This window comes from Coenobita brevimanus, chromosome 90 (genome assembly GCF_032717465.1).
Source record: "Coenobita brevimanus isolate Jiangsu-jjx chromosome 90, ASM3271746v2, whole genome shotgun sequence".
Taxonomy (NCBI): Eukaryota; Metazoa; Arthropoda; class Malacostraca; order Decapoda; family Coenobitidae; genus Coenobita; species Coenobita brevimanus.
In genome coordinates this window covers 34903148-34929371 of record NC_137043.1, presented here as the reverse complement: position 1 = coordinate 34929371, position 26224 = coordinate 34903148, and the positions used below count along the sequence as shown (strand labels likewise).

Genomic DNA, 26224 nt, shown 5'->3' with positions numbered 1-26224 from the left:
ACTTTACTCTTTTCTACATTTACTATCATAGCACAACACTCACAGACACTAGCAAAACTCTGCACTAGTCTACCAAGTTCTTGTGCAGAGTTTGCAAGTAGTACTGCATCATCAGCATGCAACAAATCTGAGATATTCCATCCATCACCATGCATTACCAACGCCATCTCTCTCTCTATTACTTGTGTTTTTACTTCTCTCATCACCCCACCCATATATATATTGAACAACCATGGGGACATCACACAACCTTGTCGCACGCCCACACCGATCATGAACCATTCACTCAGATGACCATTTACCCTTACACTTGCTTCACTACCATCATAACTCTTGACAGCACCAAGCAGTTTACCATACTGTACATGCGCAAAACCTTCCACACTCCTTCTGTATCTACTTAGTCGTACGCTTTTTCCAGATCCATGAATGTCATAAACATCTTATGGTCCTTCTCACCAGCCTTCTCCACTATCTGTCTTACCACAAAAATTTTGATCTTCACATCCTCTACCACTCATAAAGCCACCCTGTTCATCACTCACTAAGACTTCTGATATCTCTCTCACTTTCTCCATAATAATTCTTCCATACACCCTCCCTACCACAGTCAATAAACTTATGCCACGATAATTCTTGCACTCACTTTGTTCACCATTATTTCTATGCAGGGGTACAATCACAGCCTTTTTCCACTCTGCTGGCACAGTTTCACTCATCCATCCCTTTTTACATATCTTCAACAAGCATTTCATTCCACTCTCTCCATTAGCCTTAATCATCTCTGCATACACCTCATCAATCCCAGCTGCTTTCCCATTTTTCAGCCACTTCACAGCTTTCTTCACCTGTGCGAGTGTCATATTTCCTGGCACTGCATTCCTTCTCTGCACACCCTAAAACCAATCATGTTTACAGTGGCTCTGCTGTCTCTATTCCCATTCATCAGGCTTTCAAAATATTCTTTCCATCTGGTCCTTATTTCATTTTTTTTTTTTTTTTTTTTTTTTTTTTTTTTTAATGCTAGGAAGAAGGAACCAACGGCCACAAGCCTGCAATAACCGTCCCCTCCAAAAGAAAACCAAAATACAAGAGAGAGCCAAATACAAGATCCAATCATTTCAAGATGCCTGGACACGCCACATTTGAGAGGCTGGAGATCATAGCTAGCAGGAAATACAGACAAAGGGAGACAGTTCCTGAGTTGACCTGTTGCATAAATGAAGGACTGGGAGTAACAGTCAACTCTTGCCTTAGAGAGTTGGACAGAAAAGGGATGAGAGTTTGCTGCTAGACGGGTGCTATGCGCCTGTCGTAGAGGTGGAGGAATGCATGCAGACAGTTCAGAAGGGCAGTGACCACTGAAGTAGCGATAGAAAAGAAATAAAGATGCAACAGTGCAGTGAAGAGATAGAGGTTGAAGGGAGGCAGTAAGAGGAGGAGAGTTAATGAGACAAAAAGACTTTGACTCCACCCTATTGGGAAGAGCTGTATGTGGGGAGCCTCCCCACACGAGAGTTGTACTCTACACAGGGGCGGATAAAACCTGTGAATAGAGTCAACAACTGTGCAGGGGTGAAGAAGGAACGGAGTTGGCTAAGCACACCTAATCTCTTAGATGCAGATTTTACAAGAGATGTAATACGATCTTTCCAAGATAAGTCCCGAGTGAATGAAACCCCATGCATATTCAAGGATAATGCAGGATTAAGCTGAATATTATTAAACATTAGTGGGTACACCTGTGGAAGATTCTGTCACGTTGATAGGTGTAAGAACTGAGTCTTTGATGTATTAAAAACAACAAGATTATTTTCATGCCAGTCAGAGATATGAGCCAAGTCAGACATTAGGTGTGCCATAGCCTCATCCTTTACATCCTTCATATCTTCACATTTCTTTCTGCTGTCACTTCTACATTTCTGCACCTCTTTCCAGAATACTTTCCTATCTTCAGGATAATTTGCATTAATTTTTCTTCCTAGATCATCATCATAATAATACAGACAAAAACAAGAACTTTTGTCATCCATATAGCGAAGCTTAATAATTTTTAAGAGCTAATAAAGATTGTCTTATCCAAGCCAGGATGCACAATATTACAAAATATCAGCCTTTTCCATAATATTGGCAATATAAAGCAGGGGAAATTGGCAAAATAAACCTTAAGATTCGCACTGTACTTTTAAAGACAACTTTTTATGACAGTATGGACTTAATAGCCCCCCCCCCCAAAAAAAAAAAAAATTACATTGCATTACTGCATATTAATGAATCAAAGCTCAAGACTAACCTATAAGTAAATATTCTATCCTTGGTCTTGTCTTTATCTTTGGTAGGGAGTGCCTTGTTGACAGTGATGGTTTTGGTGGTGGAAGGGAGGGAATTGGTGGTGTGTTGGGTGGCAGTAGAGGTGGAGGCAGCTGCAGTGGCAGCAGTAGGAGTGGCAGTGGCAGGACTACCTTGCCTTACTGTTGTCACCAACGTCTTACCTCCTTGCATTCTCACTTGCTGTACCGGCTGTAAACAAATATAGGCAGTCAACAATAATACATACAATAACATGCACTTTGGTATCCATAAAAAGGCAATAACCATTTCATATTATCCCCTTCAAGGGCCCAAGTCCCATACTTCAAATATTAATAATACTGGATTAATGTGACCACAGCAGTATCCTCCGCTATAATAACTGTTATAATGAAAAGTGCATTTATTCATGCTCCATATCTCCAACCTTCATGTGAACAGCCAAAACTAGGCTTACTGTCGAAGGTATATCATGCAGTATACGGTACTCTCCATAACCTGAAATATTTTTGCATTAATTTTTTTTTTTTCTGCTATAACTACGGTGTAAACAACATCACTGGACCTAAAACTAAGAAATGCTCATCACTAAAATGAAGTAATTGTATCTAGATTATACTGTGATCATTTACTGCAGGATTACACTGACAGTTAATTAAGTTCTTTGCCAATCCATGCAAACATGGATGTAAAATACCTTTGCTACTGCTATTTCATCAGATATATAGACGATAACCTTACTTTTTTAAAACAAAGGGTGCATGAATATAATACCTGACATGTGTTTTGAATATAAAGCCATCTCTTAGCATGAAGGTGAAATATTTAACCAAGGGAGAATGCTCTCAAACTTATGTTCTGAACCAATTACATCACTGAAATATTCTATTAATGGAGGGAGAAATGACATTATTATAAATACTATAACAGATTACCATTCTACTACCATGTCATAAGTAAAAAAAAAAATAATAGTCTACAATAAGGGAACCAAGGCCTAAGCTTGACAAATCTAGCCAAAGTACACAAACCACCCAATAAAATCGTCTACCACTCACAAAAACTTACAGGCCATAAATGTACGCACCGTGACTACTCTAGATGGTGCAGCAGGGGTGGTGTTGGTGGGGCGGTGGACGACAGTAGTGGTCGACACTGTTCCTGGCGCCACCATCCTCACGTTGGTTGCTGTCGTCCCTGTCCCAGACCGAGACACTGACACCTATTAAGGATAATCATGCATTACCACTTTGAAGTCAAGCAACATACTTTTCCACTTATTACTGCTGCTACCAGGCAATTTTACTCAACTTATGAAATATGCCTCATAATGAATGGATTTATTAAGGTTATACTTTATCCCTTCGTTGAAAAGTAAAGTTGAATTACGACATCAGATGGTAAAAACAAATTAAATGCTGTCCACAGGTTTAAAGGGTTAATAACTGTATCAAGACATTAAAAACAATCCTCAGGCTCTTATATCACATCTCTGAAGTCTGATAAGGTCATAAATGAAAATGACTCCTTACTCTCTGATACAATAATTACTAATAATAAATAAAAGGTAACATCTATTCCCATTTTATTCTCCTGACTGAGCAGCCCAGAACATGTAAGGTGAGATGACACAACTGGCCTATGCCCATACTGACACTGCAAGACCGAAAAACCTTCACATCCCACTATGAGATCCAAACCAATGCACACAAGGCATATAACTATCACTAACTTGTGTTTTAAACCACTACACCATACTAAAGATAAGTGTAAATAAAAACCTTCTTGCCTCAAATAAATGTACTATTCACGTCCTTACCACATTTGAATTCAATTCAGCGAGTACTAAGAAAACTTCATTATCTAATATATTCTAATACATTTCTTCCCTGGACTCCAGAGCAATGATGACTGATTGATTATTTGCTCTTGCCAATCGTATATGAAATACTGTACAGTATAAACAAACTGAGTAAGACAAGAAGCAGTTATGAAGACTGCTACCCTCATGCTGCTGAACACAAAACCAATCCTGACGACGCACTAATCCACAATGACTCCTCTCCTTGCCTCCCCCTCCCACTGATGCCATGGTTCACCTTTGAAACATGTGTGGGTGGATGGTTGTATACACAGTCATTCAGTAAACATCTATCACGGACTGAGGACCAGTAAAGATAAAGTGCTTTACTTTCTTACAAGTTTGAAGCAGTTGTTAACACTTTTTCACACACTGGATACATTTTAGGGTATTAGGGTTACTGTCAAACAATTTATTTAGCAGAGGGAAGCCTCTACCCCATAATGGAATAATATCTAGGGGTAACTGGTTGTATGGCTTTAGCTGTGTACAGAACCATAAAGTGAAGAAGTGTGATGTTTTGAATCTACACCCAGGAAAAAAAATGTGTGTGTAATTCACCGGGTCGGTCATGATCACATGATGGACGTGATCATCAGCTTTTACCCTCCCGGAAGGGAGCTGAGAGCTCATATCGTCCGATCTAAGGACAAGGCTGTGACCTTCACACACGCGCACACCCATCCCCTTGCTCCAGGGGGACAGTAACCACCCACTTCGTCAGTGAAACTTTTCGCAACCTGAGAAAGGTGCGAACTCCCGTCTACCAGATGGCAAGCGAGAACGTTACCACTGCGCCAGCGAGCGGTGTGTGTGTGTGTGTGTGTGTGTGTGTGTGTGTGTGTGTGTGTGTGTGTGTGTGTGTGTGCGCGCACATGCAAAATTGGGAAAGGCACCTCTGAAGAGAACCCCTTGCCATAAATGGAACGTGAAGAGCAAAACAGTAATTAGCAAATCTTTAAAATACCAGTGTGCTTTTAATAATCTTGCTGCATATTAGCACAGTTATCCCTCCAAGTTCTGACATAATAGAGCCCAAGCAACATCCAGGACTTGGGAAAAATGCCCCTGGACAGGTACTTATAGAACCCAACATAACTTTGAAAACCACCTAAATAACTCCCTACCGGACATGCACAGTACCTATTTAACCCGTTAACTGCACATGACGTTTCTGTGGTGCGCAGACATAAGGGTAAAAATGAAATTTCCCAAAGGCCAAATTTTGTCTTGGGAATTGAGAGAATACATGCCAAAGTATATAGTAACGAAATATTAGCTCAATATTTACCTTGGTAAAGCCATGGATGAACATTGAAGTGTCTGATTCCCTATTGGAATGTATGGTTTTTGTTTTCTTTTCCAGTTTCGGTTTTGGTTTTGAAGGCTCAAATATGCTTGCATGGGTCAGCCTTGGTCACCATGGCACTATACTCAAAATTCACCTGCGCAGCCAAGGCTGTATTGAGCAGTCGCGCTCAGAACAGCCCAGGCTGTATAGAGCAGTTAACGGGTTACGACCCTAGTCACACAAATATGGGACAGACACAGTAAAATAAATGAAATGGAACCACAGAATGAGAAATTAGAAGTAGGGAAAATAATTTACCGGACTCCTATGCTCCTCATGGGGCAATGTAGGATTGGATGATGGATGGATGGACAGGGTACTTACAACATGTCCGTGGCTGTCGCAAAGGTTAACCTGCCTCTTCTATGGCTCTGACAGTGGTGAAGGTGCACTTGAAGCATGTACAGTAATCCAGTGTTGTGATGCACTTAATCCTTTGCACTGTGAATTATAATTGTTTAACTGCACATTCTGTTCTTACTTGCAACACGCCTGTGTTGCACTCTGCACTTAATCCTTTGCACTCTGAATTCTAATTTCTTATTAGTGCACAACACTGTAAATTCCCATGTGGTCTTGTGGTGAGGTGTTGCACTTTATTCACAAAAGCAAGCACATGGGCAACCATGGTGACGAGTGTGCAGTCACGACTGTAGGTAGGTGGGAAATAGGGAGGATCCAGGGGCACTCTAGTGGACGTTGCCGGAACTACGCATCAAAACACAGCTGTTCGTCACCGCGGCAAATTTAGAGTAGGGATGAACACATACAGGCTTTTTTTTTTTTTTTTTTTGTATTTTGGCATTTTTTTTGGCCACTTTTGGTGTCCCAGATCCCAAGTCCAAAATGTCTGGGTCTTAAAGGGATTACTGTACTGTATTAAGCAAAGTACCGGTACTTTTTAAATCTGTGGCCACAATGTCAAAGTTGCACATTAATACAGTATATGGATAAAAAAGTACATATACTGTATATAATATATATATACAGTAGAGAAAGAGAGAGAGAGAGAGAGATACAGTAGATAGACAGATGACAGATAGATAATTATATATATATATATATATATATATATATATATATATATATATATATATATACTCGTATATACTGTACTTGTCTGCATTCAAACATAAAATTTCCAACATTGCTGTCTGGGCGGCCTACAAATTAAAAAAACTTGTTTGGTGGCTGGCCAGCCTCTATGGCCAAGTCTATCTATCTATCTATCTATGGCCAGACGCCTCAATCCCGTTTGGGGTGGCCACAAACAAATCACCTCAAAGTCGCCCTGTCCCCCGCCATTTCACTGCCCTGCTCCCAACTCACACCCCCCTCTCTCATATACCTCTCCACCCCATCCCTCCATCTCATCCTCGGCCTCCCCAAGTGCGGGTGATAAACCCCCTAAACCACAAGCTGTGCAAATATGGCCATCCAGCTTCTCACCAAAGAGTCAAAGTTCCATAGCTGCCCGGGTCACTTGGACACTACTGGCCGCGTGTGAGTAATACAGACCTTAACCTACAAGCTCAGCAAATATGGCCATCCGCCTCCTTACCAAACAGACAAAGTCCCTCGGCTGCCCGGATCACCCCAGTGCCACCGGCCGCATGCGAGTAATACACATCCTAACCCACAAGCTTAGCAAATATAGCCATCCAGCTCCTCACCGACTGATCAGTCCCCTGGCCATCCTGATCACTCGGACACTATCAGCCTCACCCGAGCAATATAGACCCTAATTCACAACCTCAGCAAATATGGCTGTCCACCTCCTCATTGAACAGTTAAAGTACCCCAACCACCCGGATCACTAGGACGCTCCTGGGCAGATAAGATCGTCCACCTCCCTAACAAATGGTCAAAGTCGCCTGGCCGGCCAGATTATTTAAACACTCCCTGAGGCCATGATGTAACGGGCTCCAGTGCTGCTAATTTGTTTGGCTAAGCAAAACTGGCCCTTTTGCTCAGAGGTCAGTTTGGTGCTTTTTACTCGTGTACTGATAGCCAAACATGGGTAGAGACATGGCAGCACAGAGTTCAAGTAGCAGTACCGCACCTCGGTTCTTGCCTTTCTCTCTAGAGTGTGGACGAGCTTGTAACCATGGCTGTTTCCACTGTCGCATTTGTGGAGGTTGTCTGCCTTCTTTAGGTCTTGATTTTCCTCTGTAACATTCACGTGTGTGATGATGATGGCCCCACGACAACCCAAGAAGCAAAAGAGGAAGGCTCTGACTCTGGAGAAGAAGCATGATATATTAAGAAAGGCAGATGCAGGCTGGACCACTTCATACATTCTACAGGACTATGATCTGGCCTGTTCAAATTTGTTCAATATCAAGATATCACGGCCCAAGCTGACTCAGTACAGACTTGACTATGGTGATGCCACTCGGAAGGGTGACAGGAAGGTGGTCTCAGCCCCACCATGCTGCTATCAACCAGTTGACTTTAGTTTGGTTCCGCCAACAGCAGGGTGCCAGCGTGCTTGTGCCTGGGACTGAGCTGATGGTAGCAGCCAAGAAGTTTGCATGCTACACAACATGCATGACTTCAAGGCATCTGAAGGTTGGCTCTCCTGTTTTAAATTCTGACATGGACTTACTGGTCACAAGACATGTGGCATGGCTTTGGAAAAGACTACAGAGAATGTTGTGTCATTTTGCCAAGAAGTGCAGTGCCTGATCGAGAACGAGGGCCTTGCTCTCGGTCAAGCATGCAATGGTGACGAAACTGGCCTCTTCTACTGCTCCATACCCACCAACACCCTGGCAGAAGAGAGGGAGAACACTTTGCCCGGTCGGAAGTTGTCCAAACAGCATGTTTCGATCTTCTGCTTCATCAATGTTAATGGGATGCATCGTATCAAGACCATTATTGTTGGATGCGCAAAACAGCTATGCTGTCTCCATGGTTTGATGGATAGCCTGCCTGTTGTGTGGTACCATTCTGTGATGGCCTGGTTTACCTGTAAGATCTTCACAGATTGGTTCCACAGACACTCTGTCAAGGAGGTTATCCATTATCAAATGGAGAACTTGGTATCCCTTGTGACCAGGTGAAAGCACTCCTGATCCTCGACAATGCCTCTGCGCATCTGTCCGAGAAAAAATGGGTTGCTAATAATGGTTGTATCAGGTGCATGTTTCTGATCGAAGTGTTCTCATGGTAGTGAAGAGGCTGTACTGTCGGAGGTTCCTGGGCAAGGTGATGGTGGTGCTGGAAGACAAGCACGGGACAGACACATGTGGGGAGCAGACCTTGGAAAATCTTCGCTGTTACAACATTAAGTCTGAGGTGTTCAACTGGGCAAATGCTTGGAAGTCCCTGTCAAAACCCTAGAAAGTGGCTGGTTTCGTCTTCTTCAAGGATAAGAGGCAGAGCGTGACTTTGAGGGATCTGACTTGGCCAAAGTCCACCTACATCTATGTACAGCAGGCATGGATGTGGATGTCGATGATATGAGGGAGTGGTTGGACGATGATGGTGGCAAATGCCAGCAATCCAGGTTATCAGATGCTGTCTGATGAGATCACCGCTGTTGTCGCTGCAGGGAAGACAGAGGACAGTGACAAGGATGAGGATGAGGACTTGGATTCTGAGCACTCTATCACTCCCTCATCTTGGTGCGCTGTGTGCCAGCATTGAGCAGGTGCTTGAATATGTCGAGCACCCGCACTGCAATTGGGAGATGGTGCCACTGAAGCCGGTGATGGATCCGTGAGCAGTTAGGGACACTGTCATCCTCTGTCAGAATCGTCACACACATCGTCAGACCAAGATAGACTCCTTCTTCAAGCCTGCCAATCCCAACTGTGCAAGCCCGTTCTCCCACCATCACCACCTCATCCCCAGTCTGCACTCACGGACTCACAACCGAGCACATCAACAGCCGCTGAGTCGCCATTAGACATGAGCTTGTGGCTGTCTTCAGAGTCTCCTGAGGTGGGTAGGCCTACATCATCTCATCACACGAACCCTCTCATCGCCCGGCACCAGCAGATACAGGAGGAGATGGAGAAGGTGTTTGACATTTGTTGAGCACAAGCTGGGGGCTAGCAGGTTACAACGCCTGCCAGTTATTCACCAGGTAGTAAGTACTGTACTGTGAATTTTTTTGAATTTCAACTATTTATGCACTGTTTTGTTAGTGTCTAGCATTATACTTGATATTCCCATGCATGTTTTGATGTCTAAATACAGTACTGTACAGTAGCTGAAAGACCGAAGAACGCTGCCACAATTAGGTGGAGGACTGTACATGTAGGCTGGGTATGGGCAGGGTATTGGTAGGTAAGATATTGCTCAGTATCCGGATTTCGTCTGTGTCCAGATATACCGATGGCTCTATTATGTCGGATAATCAAGGGATTACTGTATACTGGTATATAAAACTCAGCCTGATGCAGCAAACAAAGTAGTTATTGACTGATATGTGCAGCATCAGGTTATGCCAAGCAGCAGTAACTGTAGTCCCAAGTTCATCTGAAAAATGAAACCAGTGTACTACTGACTGATGGAGCCTTTCTTCGGCACCCCACCATCTCCCTTCTGGGGTACAGGGAGGGAGCTGAGCACCATATGAATAACTGGGCAGCAGTACTGCTTGGCACTGTCAGTGTTATAACATTAAGGAGTCCCTCTCCAGCACTGCCATGTACTGTATGTAAATCAGACTGACTTATCTTCCACTGTCTCACCTTCTATGTCAGGTAAAAAAAAAAAAGGCTACTGTACAAAACTGATCAAATGGTATCCTAAACAATCGACACAGCTCATAATGTCAAAGGATAGTTAATGTATTGCCATGTGTATGGTCATGTAAAACCAAATTATACAATACCAACTATAGATACAATACCTGAAATGGATCAAAAATGGAAAAAAACCTTTACCTCTCTGATAAAATTTCCCAAATGCAAGTAAAATGTTTCCAACTGAATACTTTACATCATCATCATCATCATCCTGACCTCCTTTCCCACCCAAGGGAAGGGTGAGGAGTAGCAATGTCCAGACAGCCCAAATTTGCCCAATCCATGGGACACTCTTCCATTCATGCCCCTGGGATCCTAGCTCCATCAGATACGCCAAAAACATCACCACATTCTGTAGCTTCACACAAAAGTATCCAATTGAGTCAATCCGGACGCTGCCACATTAAAAAGGGGTGCTAAAATCCCTAACATGCACTTCTCCTCACAACATTACTCCAGCCAGCTCGATCTCTTCTCAGTTCCCTAGCCTCACCAGCTTCCAAACCTCTCTTACACACTCTTCCACCATATCTTTCCACCTTCTCCTTGGCCTACCTCGCCTCCTTCCTCCTTCAAATTCGCTCAGATATACCTTTTTCACCACTCTATTGTTATCCATTCTCTCCACATGCCCATACCATCTTAGTACACTCTCTCTGGTTCTGGTGTCCACCGACTTCCTCACTCAACACCTTTTTTGAATCACATTATTTCATATCCTATCCACCCTCTGTACTCCACATACATTCCTCAGCAATCTCATCTCCATTGCTCTTACTCTTGACTTATCATTTTCATGCCACACCATAGTCTCACATCCATATGTTAAAGCTGGTACAAACACTCCTTCATGTAAGCCTCGTGCAGCTGCAACACTCAAGCCTCTGTTTCTTATCAAGGCCTTCATTGCACCAGCTACTTTTCTTCCTGTATCACTCTACTTTCAACTTCTTTTGCACACTTTCCTCTTTTTTCTATCACTGTACCCAAGTATTTGAACTCTCTCACCAATTCCAGTCTCTCTCCATTCACTGTAACATCACACTGGAAGTCATCTTCTCTCTCAATAATCATCACTTTTTTTTACATTTACTCACAAGGCATGATGCTCACAGACATCCGCAAAACTCTGCACTAGCCTACCAAGTTCTTGTCCGGTACTTCCAAGCAGTACTGCATCATCAGCATACAACAAATTTGAGATATTCCATCCATCACCATTCATTACCATCACCACCCCTCTCTCCACTACTCGTGTTTTTACTTCTCTCATCATCCCATCCAAATATACATTGAACAACCATGGGGGCATCACACAACCTTGTCACATGCCCACACAGATCGTGATCCATTCACTTAGATACCCATTGACCCTTACAAATGCTTTGCTACCATCATAAAAACTCTTGGCAGCACCTAGCAGCTTACCATCTACACTATACATGTGCAAAACTTTCCACAATCCTTCTCTATCTACTTTGTTGTATGCTTTTTCCAGATCCATGAATGCCGTAAGCAGCTTATTGTCCTTGTCACATGCCTTCTTTGCTATAGCAGAGAAATACTTTACAACAATGTATAATTAAAGATACACACATTCATTTCTTGTATGCATCCACCTACTTCTCGGCATTTACTTAGGGTAAACTACGAAAAAATGAAGCACACTAACAGCTGGTATGACTGTTGTGACACCCGGAACAGGTGTGACGGCTGATAGGGGTGGCGGCCGTACTCCCTCGATGGTCAACTCTTGCCGTGCCAATGACACCCGCAGGTACGGCAAAGTTTTCTAAAAAAGAGAATAGTTTTCTATTACTATATCTATTCAGCTGAAAATAAACAAAAACTGTAAACTAGTATGTGAAGTACACACACTGTTTTAACACTCATTAGAAAAAGAATGAATTCCAGTTTCATTCAAAGTTGAATAAAAACCATAACTTAATGAAGAAGTTCAAATATAAGCATACAGTAAAATCCCCATAAATAAGAACCCTTTTAGTCGGGATTATGTTTAAGTTGGAATGGCATGTGATCTTCGGTAATGAAAATAATTTTACTTTTTCGAAAAAATCGTGGTAAAAATCTGGGAAAAAATTCCCCCAAGTTGTAAAATGTTGTGTAATGGAAACCCAATTTTGGCATGACACGCTAGGTTAATCATGCTTTAGCCTGTGAGTGCCCATCATCCGCTTCCCGCCTCAGTCTTGCATCTGCCACCACCAACATGCAGCCTCCTAAGCAGTGTGTCTTCAGAAATGCCTGTAGAAATTTTCTACAGTGACTCTGATAGTGATTAATTTTGTATACAATAGTGTTTTACAGTAGTGATTAAGCCCTGTATATAAAGTGTAATAGTGTTCTTACGGCCAGTATATAAAGTGTAAGGTAGTGCAATAGTGATTATGGTTTGAAAATGTTGCACAGAAGGAATCATATGCCCCCCAGACACCTCTATATCCCACCAAAGGGTCCTCCTTATGCTTGGATTACACCCTCTGCAAACATGATGTGATTTTTTTTTCTGGTTACTCAGGAGGCCTCCCACTTTCCTTAAGTCAGAATTTCAGCGGTTGGAATGGCCTCCGCCCCTATTATTCCGACTTAAAGAGGTTTTACTATAGTACTTATTCATTGCTACATAAATTTAAAACACATTATTACCACTAACTACATTATACACCTGTACTGTATTAAATTCCAACTTATAAAAACTTTTTTATATTCTGCCAAATGTACTTGCTATCAATCTATAAGTATGATGTAAGTTTGCTAGAGATTGTGTTCCTCTTTCAAATCTCAATGGCACAACTACAATCTTAGCATCCTGGTTCAAAATACCTGAAGCTTCTTATAATTTTCCAGTATTTCTGAAACCCCTATCCACCTTTTCACTATCAATAACTCATTTTACGTATCTTATGCCATCCACTCACCTTCAGAAAGGGCACTAAACATGGTTGAGGAGAGGAATTAAGATCTTTTTGCAGCTCCTCTGTGAAGGCCTCAGGTTCCACCCGCCCATCTATGAGCCCTTGAATTAGACTCCGCACATTCCTCGCAACAGGCGCCCGTTGCTCATTGGCCAGTTTTAAAAGGGTGGCCAGAAAGTTCTTGCATTTGGTCTTGGCTGATTCAGCCGAGATGGTTTGCTGTTGAACAGTACAATATCATTTTAAACTGGATGCTTTCTACTTAACTGTCACCCTGCTCAAGCCATCTCCACACTCTCCATCACACAAAAGACAAATCCCTAATATGGCGAGGAATACCTGAGAAACCGAAAATTTGAAACTGGTATGCATGCTTTCCTTAAGACCGAACTACTGTATCCTTAGGTTTCCAGTTCTTACATTTTTTTCTTTCAAGATGGACAATTATTTACTTAGAGCACTTATTCATCTCAGGCCAAATACTTGAAACTAAAATGAATGTATGCAGAGCATACATAGCAAACAGAAATTGATTTTTTTTTTTTTTTTCCATGTTTGCTCTGGCACAGTCATATATGTACGGTTGCATACACTGAGCAGGTGTGATGTACATTTAATATCTATCTATCTATATATCTATCTATTGCCAGATGCCTTCATCCCATATGGAGTGGCAGCAAATAAATTGCCTCCATGTCACTCTGTCCCCTGCCATATCACTGCCTTCTTCCAAACTCACATCCCCCTCTCTAATACACTTCTCCACTCCATCCCTCCCTCTCATCCTCAGCCTCCCCCTCCCTCTCCACCTCACTTGCATTCATTCTCCTCATTGGTCTCTCATTCTCCCCCTTTCCACCTCACTTGCATACACTCCCCTCGTTGGTCCCTCATCCTCCATCCTCTCCACATGGCCGAACCGCCTCAATGCATTTCTCCTATTGGTTTTTCACATCCACATCCACACCACAATGCTCCTTCACTTCCTCATTTGTCAGTCTCTCTCTCCATGTAACTTCACATGCTGCTCTCAAATAAATCCACTCTTGACTTGGGTCCTTCCAACAAGGTCCAAGCTTCACTTCCATACATCAGAGGTGGTATTGCAAGACTATCATGTGGCAACTTTTTTACTTCCATGCTCACTTCCCTATTTCTTATCAATACTTCCAAAGAATCAGCAACCTTTCTTCCTTGTTGTACCCTTTCAAGCACTTCATCCTCCAAACTTCCATTTCTCATCACACTATCCATGCACTTAACTGCACTCTCAGTTTCCATTTCCTCATCATCCAACCTAACTGTACATTCAGTGACTTCACTTCTCTCGAAGACCATAACTTTACTCTGATGTCATCTGACTTATCATCCGACAATGATGTGCTACCATCCTCCTTGGTGTCACGAGTGAAATGGAGACTGCTGGGTATTGGTGGTATAAGATGTTAACACATATCTTCCTTGACCATGATAGGGAAATTAATAGTGCAGCTGCTACGGGCACAGCCTGAGCTGTAGCTCACACTCCCTCACAAACAAGCCAGAGACATGGTTTACACTCCACAGGTTAAGTTAGTAAAAATTCTTTGTTTCTATATGCAAAAGCTCTCATTTCATCATGGACTGTGTAATGATAAAACACTTCAATTTTAGCTTTAAAAAAAAAAAATAATAAAAAAAAAAATAAAAAAATAAAAAAAAATAAAGGCGATGTTTTGGTCTCTGACTTAGTCTGGATATGCATCCAGTGAACTGCTGGAAATCAACCACTTCCGACAGTTCTTCTGTTGCAGTGTTCTGGAGGACTGTCTGTGCTGTGACAGTGAGGTGAGTAAGGTTAGTGTGCTGTGGTGTGAGTGTGTGTATTACATTGGTGGCATAATCGACTGCTTGTGAGTTATATTAATAACTGTGCTGGTATTGAAGTAGAGAAGACTGTTGGCAGCATCATAACCTGGCTTGGCGCAATGAAGTCTCTCTGGAAAGAGTACTTTCTATGGGATGACAGTCTAGTTAGGGTTCATGAGTGATGCTGTTTGACTGTAAGTTTTTCATGGTGGTGGTGACTAACCATTTGCAGATATGTTTGTCCAATGAAGGGTTGAGGAGAAAGGCAGGATGTTGTTGAGGAATTCTCCAGAGTAAGGGCATTATGGCAGATAAGAAGAAAGTACAAAAGAATGGCATGATAAAGAAAAAGAATAACCTATAAGAGTTCATTCTGTTACAAAGACAGACCTGGGAACCAGAATGAATGCAAACATGGAACCAGAATGAATGCAAACAAAAATAAAAAAAATAAAAGATGCATGATCTGCCAACCCATGACAATACCATCCCTAATTAAGACATGAACACTTGGCTTAATACATGCAAGATGAACATGAAAGCTATTTCTTCTTTTTCTTTGGGGGGAAAAATAATAGGGAGGGGGGGGAGAGTGGATCTTACAAGGGGAAAACAGTATCTTTGATGTACTGTCCATTCAGCTTTTTATTAACTGATAATTTCTTTAATCTCTTTTGACCTAAATCAACCCTAAAAACAGACAACTTCAAAGTTATAAGGAGACTTTACCAATGTATAATAAAGTGAGACAAAGGTTATTTATCTGATAATCTCTGTGACTGAAGACCAAAAACAATGAGCCTGACTCTGAGTAACTAAACTATACATAACAGAAGTCAAGTACCTGCTGTGCTTACACACTAACCCAATATTTAGCTTCCCTGATAAGTGAGATCAGTAACTTGTTCACATGACTGAAAACTCTGGACATAAAACAACAAACTCTATCAGAGTTTGTCTTGCACTGTCTGAAAACTGTGCCAGAAAAACTAATATTATTTCTGAAAGATTACCTCTCTGTGGTGAAAAACTGGAAATTACTGTTCTGAATCAACATGTCCTTTATTGTAAAGCCTGGAAGTCATCTGATCAAGCAAGACTGTCACTAAACCATAGGCTCAATGTCACATACAGGTTGAGTGCAAGATCTTACCGAGCCAACTGAGGTTGCTTGTGACTGTGGCTGCTGGGTGGTGGTGGTAGCAGTGGTGAGTGAGGTGGGTGTGGGGGTTGGAGCAGTGGAAGGGGGGGGTTGGGGAGGGCCAGCTGGGACTGTGGTAGGGGTGCCGGCAGTGGCCTGTGTGGCTACTGTGGTGGTTGTGGCTGCAGTGGTCACGATGGCGGTGGTAGAGAGGCCTCCCGCCGCACTCTGGAGTGGCGAGTTTTGTGGTGAGGCCAGGTGCTGAAGCTACTAGTGCACAGAATCTCACTTACAAAATTCAACCAGTGCTTTACAGTACTGTTCTGTACCACAATAACCATATAAATACTCTTAATAAAACTACTCCCATTACTTATGGTAATAATGCATGGTACTGTACTGTGCTGTGCTATCACTGCAATTAGTAACTACTAAAATGCAAAATCTTACAATTAGATACCCCTCCCTCACCCCAACCATACTATGGGAAAGGAAGTTTGGATTATTTTACATACATATATATATATATATATATTTTTAAAATCCAAACTTCCTTCCCTACTACTGTATTATAAAGGGGGCTGGTAGGCTCTAGAAACAGAGAATGAAAAAGACTACACATGGAGAAGTATGATTCTTCCTTTCACTCTACATTGAAGTTTCAATGTTGTCAGTCCCACTATGTTGGTAACACCATCCACACTAACATATTCTATCCCTCACTTCCTCACATTTACTGTACTTACCATCTTAAACCTCCCATATCTACTTTCAAACTAATACAGCTAGAATCTCCACTGCTCTTCTTTCAGCTCTCTTGAATTTGGGCACAACTTTCCTCAAACCTCTCAATTACAAAATAACAGCATATACTGTATGTAACTAGCTATTATGTAGTGTTATGATATTTTAGTGCCTTGACAATATAACCCTTTTAATGAATATACACTCATCTTACGAGGGTATTCCAAAACTCTGGTTAATGATTTACTGATCTGCTTTGCAAATAAAATAAATGACAACCTAAATGCTGGAACAAATGACACGTATGAGAAGATCGCAAACTTTTGTTAGCCGGCACAAACTTTCCTAAGTAACCTTTCATGCCTCATATAGCTGTAAGTTCAGGAACTATGCACAACTTTAGAAGCTATTATACCTAACTGTATTCATAATCACTACAGTATTTTGGCCACCCTGTAATTTACTAAATGAATATACAAGTTGCAGATCAAATCCAAAGTAACATGACAGGAGTAAGCGTGTAAAACTTGTGGTTTATCCAACAAGAGAAATACCATCTCCCTACTCGCTGGGAGTATATTCTTTAGGTCACACTTGATACTGGCTAATGAAAATATCCCATCTAAAAAAAAAAAAAAAAAAAAAAAAAAAAAAAAAAAAAATCTCGACATTACCACCGGCAAGATTATGAATGTGGCAACTTGCTCGCGGTAAAACCAATGCTTATGAAAAAATAAGAAAATTAAAATCCATCAGTTCAACAATTCTTTATACAAGAAACTTACTAAAATGCAATGAAAATATTTGTAAGGTCAGTAATAATGCCATGCAGCCTCAAATAAAAATACTGTATATCGTGCCATTAACCCTTTCAGTACAATGGTCTTTTCTAATTCCACTCTACATATAAGCCACACAATTTTATTCAGCTTAACAGAAACTTCACACTGAAGGAGTTAGAAACCTTAACTCTTCAAGTACAATGACAACAACTTTATCATAAACTGGCTACAATCTGATTATGCACATTAGAAGAGACCTCTCATAATGATGGGGGCTAACACTACACTACTACAAGGTTATCAAAATAATCACAAGGTTCCAACATGATAAAAATGTTACAAAATAATCACAAGGTTCCAACATGATAAAAATGTTACAATATTAGTACTGTGTTGCATATATATATATATATATATATATATATATATATATATATATATATATATATATATATATTATATAAAACTAATGAACTGGAAAAAAAAAAAAAAAAAAATTGTAATCAATCCTCTATTAAAATCAAAATCTGAATTACAGTAGTTACTGGTCCTTGTACTGCCAAATGTCAGCTTCTGCAGAAGTTTAGCTATGACGTATTTACAGGCACTCAACATGTACAGTGTGGTCGTGGAAAATGCTACTTTAAATATTATGTGTCGCAAATGCTTCAAGCTCATGGAGGAGGGGAGGGGGAGGCCTCCACCAGGCATCATAAGTCTGAATTAAACCCTGAATGTCAGTGCACAAAGTCTTACTTATACTCTACAGTATATTCATATATCTCAAATTTATTTTTAAAAAGTCTACACACATAACTCATGGCAACTTAACCCTATCAGGTTTCTGGGCTGGGCAGATTATGTCCATGCCAGAGTCAGCCACTCACACTGACCCACATCTTTGTGGTCCAATATTTTACTTTGATCACTCTGTGTAAATACTGTACACTTTTCATGACTGAATGTTGGTTTTGGTGTCATTTTAAAGCTGAATAGTTGTACTTTATCGTAGTATGTTTAAAAAAGGAGAACAAAGAAAATACTGTAATATGTCGAAATGACGAGTTGAAGTTAGGCAAAAAGCAAAAATTTCATACTTTGCCGAAGAAAAATATTCAGCAAAAAATAACGAGTAAAGATATGTATATCTGGTTTAAACCATGCAAAAATACAATAAATTGCCTTTACAATGATATATAGATTATGGTAATTTTTGCATTTCGTTGTGCAGTAAAGCAAAAGAAAAGAGATGCACAATTTTATTTTATTCTTGGCCGCATATTCGCTTTGTGATTTTTTTCTTTGATTGATCAGTGTAAATACACTTTTTATGATAGGATGCTGGTTGTGGTGTTACTTTGAAGCTGAACAGTTGTACTTTATCGTAGTATGTTCATAAAAGGAAAACAAAGAAAATAAAAAGTCAAAGTGATGAGCTGAAGTTAGGCAAAAACCAAAAATTTTATACCTTGCTGTAGAAAAATATTCACCAAGAATAAAGTTATAAAGAAACAAAGCCATGAGTCAGACCAGCTGTGCAGTACCGCCACGCATAGAGCAACCATTCCGTGACATCATGCTCGAGCCTCTTTGTTATGATGCGTAAACACTATTTATGGTGAATATTTTACAAAAGTTTCTTAAATGATGATTAAAAGCATCATTGGAATCTCTGAGGTTGGATTTGAAATGACGATTGAAATAGTCATTGGAATCTCAAAGAGTTAAGTCTCTGATAAAATGCCATATATATCTAGAATGAACTAGACAAATTCTCATGTCACCATATAATATTACAACTGATAATGAGCTCTTAGTATCAGAATGAAATAATTAATAAAAATATATAAAATTTCAAAGCAGTAGCTTAATGCTGCCAATTTTATTTGTGTGTACTTGTACTGGGAAAGAATATTATCTTTTAAATTTTTTTAACTAGTTGCAGTATTTTCTTTCTTTTCTTCTTTTGCTATCCACAGAAGCTTATAAAGTTTATCAAGCTGCTTATAAAGTGGTAGTGCCCCAAAATAATCATCATCAATCATATGGAAAACTTGTGATATTCTACAACACATCCCTGACTTAAAATAAAGACTGCCTGTACTGTACTCCCTAAAAGGAGGAAAATCGTATGCAGATACCTTTTTTGGTTTGACAAGCACTGGACTGACTACCCTGCAGGTAACTGAAGATGAAGATTATGAAAATGATGATGGTGATGATGATTATAATGGCAATGATGACATCCAAAGTTAGCAGAGTTTTACTGTACAATACATATGGCTTACAGTATTCATGTAGTACAACAATTCCCTCTAAAACTGAAACATGACATAAAGACTGGTCTACCACAGTACACATTATAAGGCAAAAAAGGAAAGGTGGGGGCTAACGCCATGAGGTGCTTAGATGTGGTGCTCATCGAGCCTGTGGTGGGGATTTTCATCCTATATCTTGGGATACAAGCCCACTGCATCATCCAGTTTACCATAATTACCTCCCTCTCGTGTTACCTTAGGTACTCATTTTAACTATCAACCCACAAAAGGTGGATGGACACCTGAGTTGAATGACTGAACCGTGGTGCTAATGGACTGGCGGCTTTGCAGTCAGCAACACTGACCACTTGGCCACTGGAGCATATTATGCAGGACAGGATTTCCTTGCAGTGAGTGTTTACAATGTCCAGGAACTCCACTATACAATAATATATGTATACTGTATATAAAATCTTCCTGATCTCAAGGAAAACTAAAATGCTGCACCATTCATGGACACAAAAACTACAGTACAAATACTGTATTAATACTGTACTGAGAAGAGATTACTACAAAATCAATACCTAAACTTATAGAGTCAAGCACTATCTTTAGGCTCTATAAATACCTACAGGGATAAAAGAAGCTGTAGTGTCCAATAACAATTATATTCTTATTGGGACAGGCACTATAAATACGGTGGGCTCTCACAGTACGCAAGTGGATGGGCAGTCCTCGTCCTCGCGCACTGTGAATACATAATCTTAAGGGAAAAATTACATATGGGTGGTACCCCCTCATACCTTGACATTTTTTGATCCGCAGAGACATAATAAAGGGAAAATTTTTCAGACATACACTACAGATATAGCTACAATAACAAATATATGGTCAGTCACCTTAACAACAGTAGACAAAAGGCCTGATGGACCATAATAAAAGGGGATCCGAGGCGCGGCAACACACTAAAGAGTGCCCCCGCCACCGCCCCGGCTGCACCATGCTTGTTTAACAGTTGCCAATGTTGTATTATTCCAGGCTTTGACGAAGAAATTTATGGCCTGTCAAATGTTATATTTCTTCCAGAATGCAGCAACAGTCATTATGGTGGGGGTTGCAGGTATGCCAGGTGAAGCAGGTGGGGCTGTGGAGGTGGAGGCAGCTGGTGAGTCAGGTGGGGCAGTGGAGGTGGAGGGGATGGCAGCAGGCGAGTCAGGGGAGGTGGTGAGGGGAGGATCCTCCATCTCCTCCTCGCTACTGCTCACATTTTCGGTGATTTCCTTAATCTCTTCTTGTTTGCGTGTTTCATTCCTCATCTTGATAAGGATGTATTGACAGTATATCAACTTGGCATTCGTGAAATAACCATCATTTAAGTGAATCCAAACATTATTATAGAAACTGGGCATCTATTCTAACTTACCGTTATTATCAAAAACGTCATTGTTGGAAGTCATTATTGGCGAGATCTTACTGTAGACTCCTCTTGAGCACTTTCCCCATGAGCCTCTAAGTCACTATTGGCACGTCGTTGGGGGAGGGGGGTCGCGTAGTCAGGGAAAATAGTGGTTTTGGCCACTCCTTGCCTCTGCCTTGCATATTGTGGGCTAAACTCGCACATTCAAAGTTTTATGGTTATGATTTTCGGTCACTCACATACTATGTGATTCACGTACTCTGAACTCGCGTACTGTGCGAGCCCACTATATAGCATACTCATGCTCAAAATAGATCATCATAAGCTATAGGTAAAAACCATGCACCAATAAAATGTTTTACAAGGCACGATACATAATTCCTTGCTGTAAGTCAAGGATATGTTCCAATATATCATCTACTGTACCACTGCCACTTTAAAATAATTAAAACTGACAAATCAGCATTAGAGGTAACAATGGGACATTGTAAACAGCTGTTCTGTGGGCTATTATGAATTATGGAGTGCAAAAAGGAACACTGACAAATTATGAAGACAAGCTGTAATGGATAAGGATGCATGCCACAGCTCCAAAAATATGCCCAAAAAGTGGAACACAGAACACCCTCAGTGTATTGGTACACAAATAAAAGAGATGATTTGTTCAGCTTGTCAGAAATTTTGGCTCATGGAATTGTACCCATAAATGGGTGACTAACATCCCTACATTTGACCTACTTTTCCAACACACACACACAGTATTAATTCCTTCAATCTCATTATGTTTTCCACTTCACACTCAATAACTGCAAACAATTTTATTCAGTTTAGGTGAGACTTTCCGCACTACAGGGACTCAGTTCCAAACTGAATAGCATAAACAAAAAAGTAAAATATGTCACAACATTAATCCTCTGGCTACTGAATTTTATCAGTCATTCCAAAATTTTGCCATTTCACCATGAAAATTTTATATTCATATGACTCATTCTCAAAAAATTCATTTCTGACATTTCTCATAAGACAAATAACAGCAATATTTTTAATAGCATGTCAAATTTATCATAAATTGGTAATGTTAAAAAAATGTTCAAAGGGAAACAAATGATATATGTCATGTTTGTTACAAAGACTAGATAATATCTGTGAATATATATATATATATATATATATATATATATATATATATATATATATATATACAGTATATATATATATATATGTATATGAGCCTCTGTGGTACAGTGGTAGAGAGTGCATTTCGCACGCTAGTGGCCGCGGGTTCGCCTCCCGCCAGAGTTGTATAAACTTTGGGAAGTGTTCACCAAGCCACTTGCTACTTTGGCGGACACAAAGGTTGCTGTGGTTGAACCAGTGTCGCATACTAGTATGCTTGCACCCAATCGGCTTGAGGCGGGCCGATTACACTTGGTTCACAGACTGCACACACATCCAAAGCCACTACAACACTACAATCACACTCACAAGCACTTCTCACCCTACATACAGTCTCTACCAGACAGCCTAGGCCACTGGGTAGAGATACATTGGCTGTATTGTCCCTGCTTCGGTAGGGACAGGCCGGTCCTGCAGTGGACCTCAATGGCTGATGATGACAATGATATATATATACATACATACATATATATATATATATATATATATATATATATATATATATATATATATATATATATATACACACACATACTGTAAATAGTACCTAATCAACACCTCTGGCTGACTATGGCAGTCAGTGACAAGACTGGATCTAGCATTCTGGCGGGGGAGGGGGTGGCATGATTCATAGCAGCATTACCACTAAATGCATTTTAGCCAAAAATAAAATACCAATGCACTTTTTTTTTTTTTTTTACTTGCTTTAATCATGGAGATAAAATAATAGTCAAATGCATGTGCAATGAGATATTTACTGAATACAGTTTATTAAATAACCTTGTTCTTTTGCAAAGTAATTACTGGTTTGTTAAATATAGGGATGGGGGGGGGCATACACTCCACCAAATGCGTCCCTGAAATTTTTATTTTTCTGTCGACCAAAGTTGTTCATGGCAGTCAAAGGGCTAAGAATATAAAACAACTACATGCACACGAGCACTACACTACAATACTGCATTAGCTACCATTTACAATCAACACATGTTGCAATCAGAAAAATGGATTATCCACTTCAGGACAATGACTAATGCATTTTACAGTATTCATGCTAATGAACAAATTTTTTGCAGTACATGGATGAGATACTATGTTTAAATCAAATCAAAATCTATTTAAATCAGATGATGCCATGCTTCCTCTAAAGAAATACCTATACAGTATTGAGACTGAACATGATTCTGCTTGAATCCTGTGTTGCCAGCCACCCCCTGGATAGAAACCTGAACAGGCTCAATCTGATTGGAGCACCTCAACTGCCCACTAAACCACCAGATGCCATAAAAGTTCTAGACCACAGAGTAAAACACTTTAAACTCAGTACTGTTCACGATTCATCAAAATACTCTACACTACTAATGTGGAAATACACACATCAAAGTTAGTTGGACACTTAATGTGGTAAACATGCACAAGCAATGTCATGCTGAGTTTGGCTGACTGGACCGAATGCACATACACAAGGCGAAAAAAAAAAAATAATAATAATAATAATAGCAATAATTAAAACAGAAGCAACAATAAAGAAGGCTGATGAGAGATCAGAAAAATATGAAGAAAACAGTTTAGTGAAGTAGCTAATGAATAATACATGTAATGATAAAGCTGCATAAGAAATGAAAGATGGCAAATACAGGAATATCTTTGGAACAATGAATGCTGCAGCTGTAAGTGTAGGGATGACAGTAGGGAGCCATTCACAAGAGGAATGCAGTTACAAAGGATTACACATGAGGAAAGACTGGGCTGGGGAGGAGGAGGGGATTGCATTTGTTGTTGTTGTGGCCCCAGGCTCATCTGGACAAAAATCCTATTGAACAGCAGACTGAGGCTACCCTTCTGCAGTCCACCATCCTTTTAGGGGACTGAGGGATATTTGTACAACAGGAAAGCAAAGACACCTGCTTATCTCGGTGTCACCAAGTGAAGGCATCTCTGTCCAGCATTAGTGGAGATGGGGTAACATGCACATATGGTCGTTTCAATAAGAGAAAAGTGGGTTTACTTGGAGAGGGATAGGTCATGCAGATAAAAGGATTTCAGACTGATCAGGGCATATGGGCATGTATTTAACAGAAATTAAGGTATAGGGATCCATGCAACTTCAGAACTACACAGATCAATGGGACTAGGAGTGGAAAAGGATAGGAATGGGAGAAAGACTAGCAGTACTGAGGTCCAAAGAGGTAAAAGGGACCATGCAGCTACAGGGGTATCAAAGCAGACAAGGGGTGGATCTTGGGAGGGGGACATACACTAGCTTGTGACTGTAGGATGATGGTGGGGCGTTGTTGGGGGAGTGGCGCGGCGGCTGTCACCATCACTGACCTCACCGCCACCGGACCAGCTGCCTGCGTCACCCGACACGGAGGGAGAGACCACACATCAAGCAGGGCACAACACCAGGCAGGGAGAACGAGCAAGGGATGGGACACACCAGAGAGGGAAGATGGAGGAAGGATATAAAAGATGAAAAAGTAGAAGGGCCCATGGTGAGATTCACCAAAGACAAATACAAGTATGTAGGGTTAAGAAGTGAGTAAAGTAAGATGGAAATTGAAATGCAAATGAAAAGGATAACATGGCAGACATGACATAAAGATGAAAGAGGAACACAGGTATGTACAGTACTATACATGGAAGAATGGAGGGATGCAAAGAGAGAAGGAAATGAAAGAACAGAGGAAAGTTTGTCAATGGGAAAAGCCATGAAAGAACAAATACACATGTGTATATATATATATATATATATATATATATATATATATATAAAAAAGGGGGGGGGGAAAGAGGACGAAGAAATGAAACAATGAATGTGAAAAGTATATGCCAAAAAGGACACATAGTTATGCTGTGGGAAAATAAGAATGGAGTAAATGAATGAAGGAAAAGAACATGAATGATAAAGAAATGCATGAACGCATTTGAAAAATATAATACAGAAGAAAATTCCACACATGAAGTATGGCACAATATCAAGCTGAAGAGAGCAAGGCTAGAGGAAGGAAAAAAATTTAAGATGGAAGAAATGAGGATAATGAAAAAATATGGAAGATGATACAATCATGGAGAAAGGAAACTGAAGAGAACTGGGGAATATTAATACTGGGGAAAAAAACAAAAAAAAACAGGAATTGGCACATAGGACAGCAAAGTGAGAATGAGACTGAACAGGGTGTGGTCTGTTGCATCTACAACATCATTTCTAAGATCAAAGCTTGTATATACCCAGCATCAAAAAAGGATGATAAACAAAATTAGTTCACAATAACTGTATTCGCTGCTTGTTACAAGCTTTGGGCTGAGAATGATGAGTGTTTTTAACTGACTGAACAGCGCATTAGGTAAACACAGACTTCATTCTGCACAGCTATCGAGAGGTAGGTGGGAAGAAAAGGAAGGGTAAAGATGGGTGAGTGTGCCATATATACAAAAATTAACACTGGAAAAAAGTTCTCAGAACAATAAGACCTCCATTAATACAGGTTCTATACCAAGAAAACCTAACAGACACTACTACTGAATAGTTTGGTGAAAATAAAATGACAAGCTCCAATGTCCAGCAACAAATCTGGAAAACATTATCATACTGGAAATCTTGTAACTGTACTAATGAAGGACTTCAATATACAAAGTGTTC

The 26224-nt window shown here is 40.4% G+C and overlaps 1 protein-coding gene across 1 annotated transcript in view; it reads right to left on the bottom strand.

Moving 5' to 3' along the window:
- The window catches only part of LOC145411521 (transcription initiation factor TFIID subunit 4-like), a 72270-nt gene that overhangs the window by 26034 nt on the left and 20012 nt on the right, over positions 1–26224 (bottom strand). The window contains exons 3-8 of the mRNA XM_080281533.1: positions 24842–24935; positions 16220–16422; positions 13222–13437; positions 11955–12074; positions 3398–3532; positions 2294–2520 (exon numbers count right to left, since the gene is read on the bottom strand). Of these exons, the coding sequence (XP_080137659.1) occupies positions 2294–2520; positions 3398–3532; positions 11955–12074; positions 13222–13437; positions 16220–16422; positions 24842–24935 (995 nt within the window). The remainder of the gene's footprint in view (positions 1–2293; positions 2521–3397; positions 3533–11954; positions 12075–13221; positions 13438–16219; positions 16423–24841; positions 24936–26224) is intronic.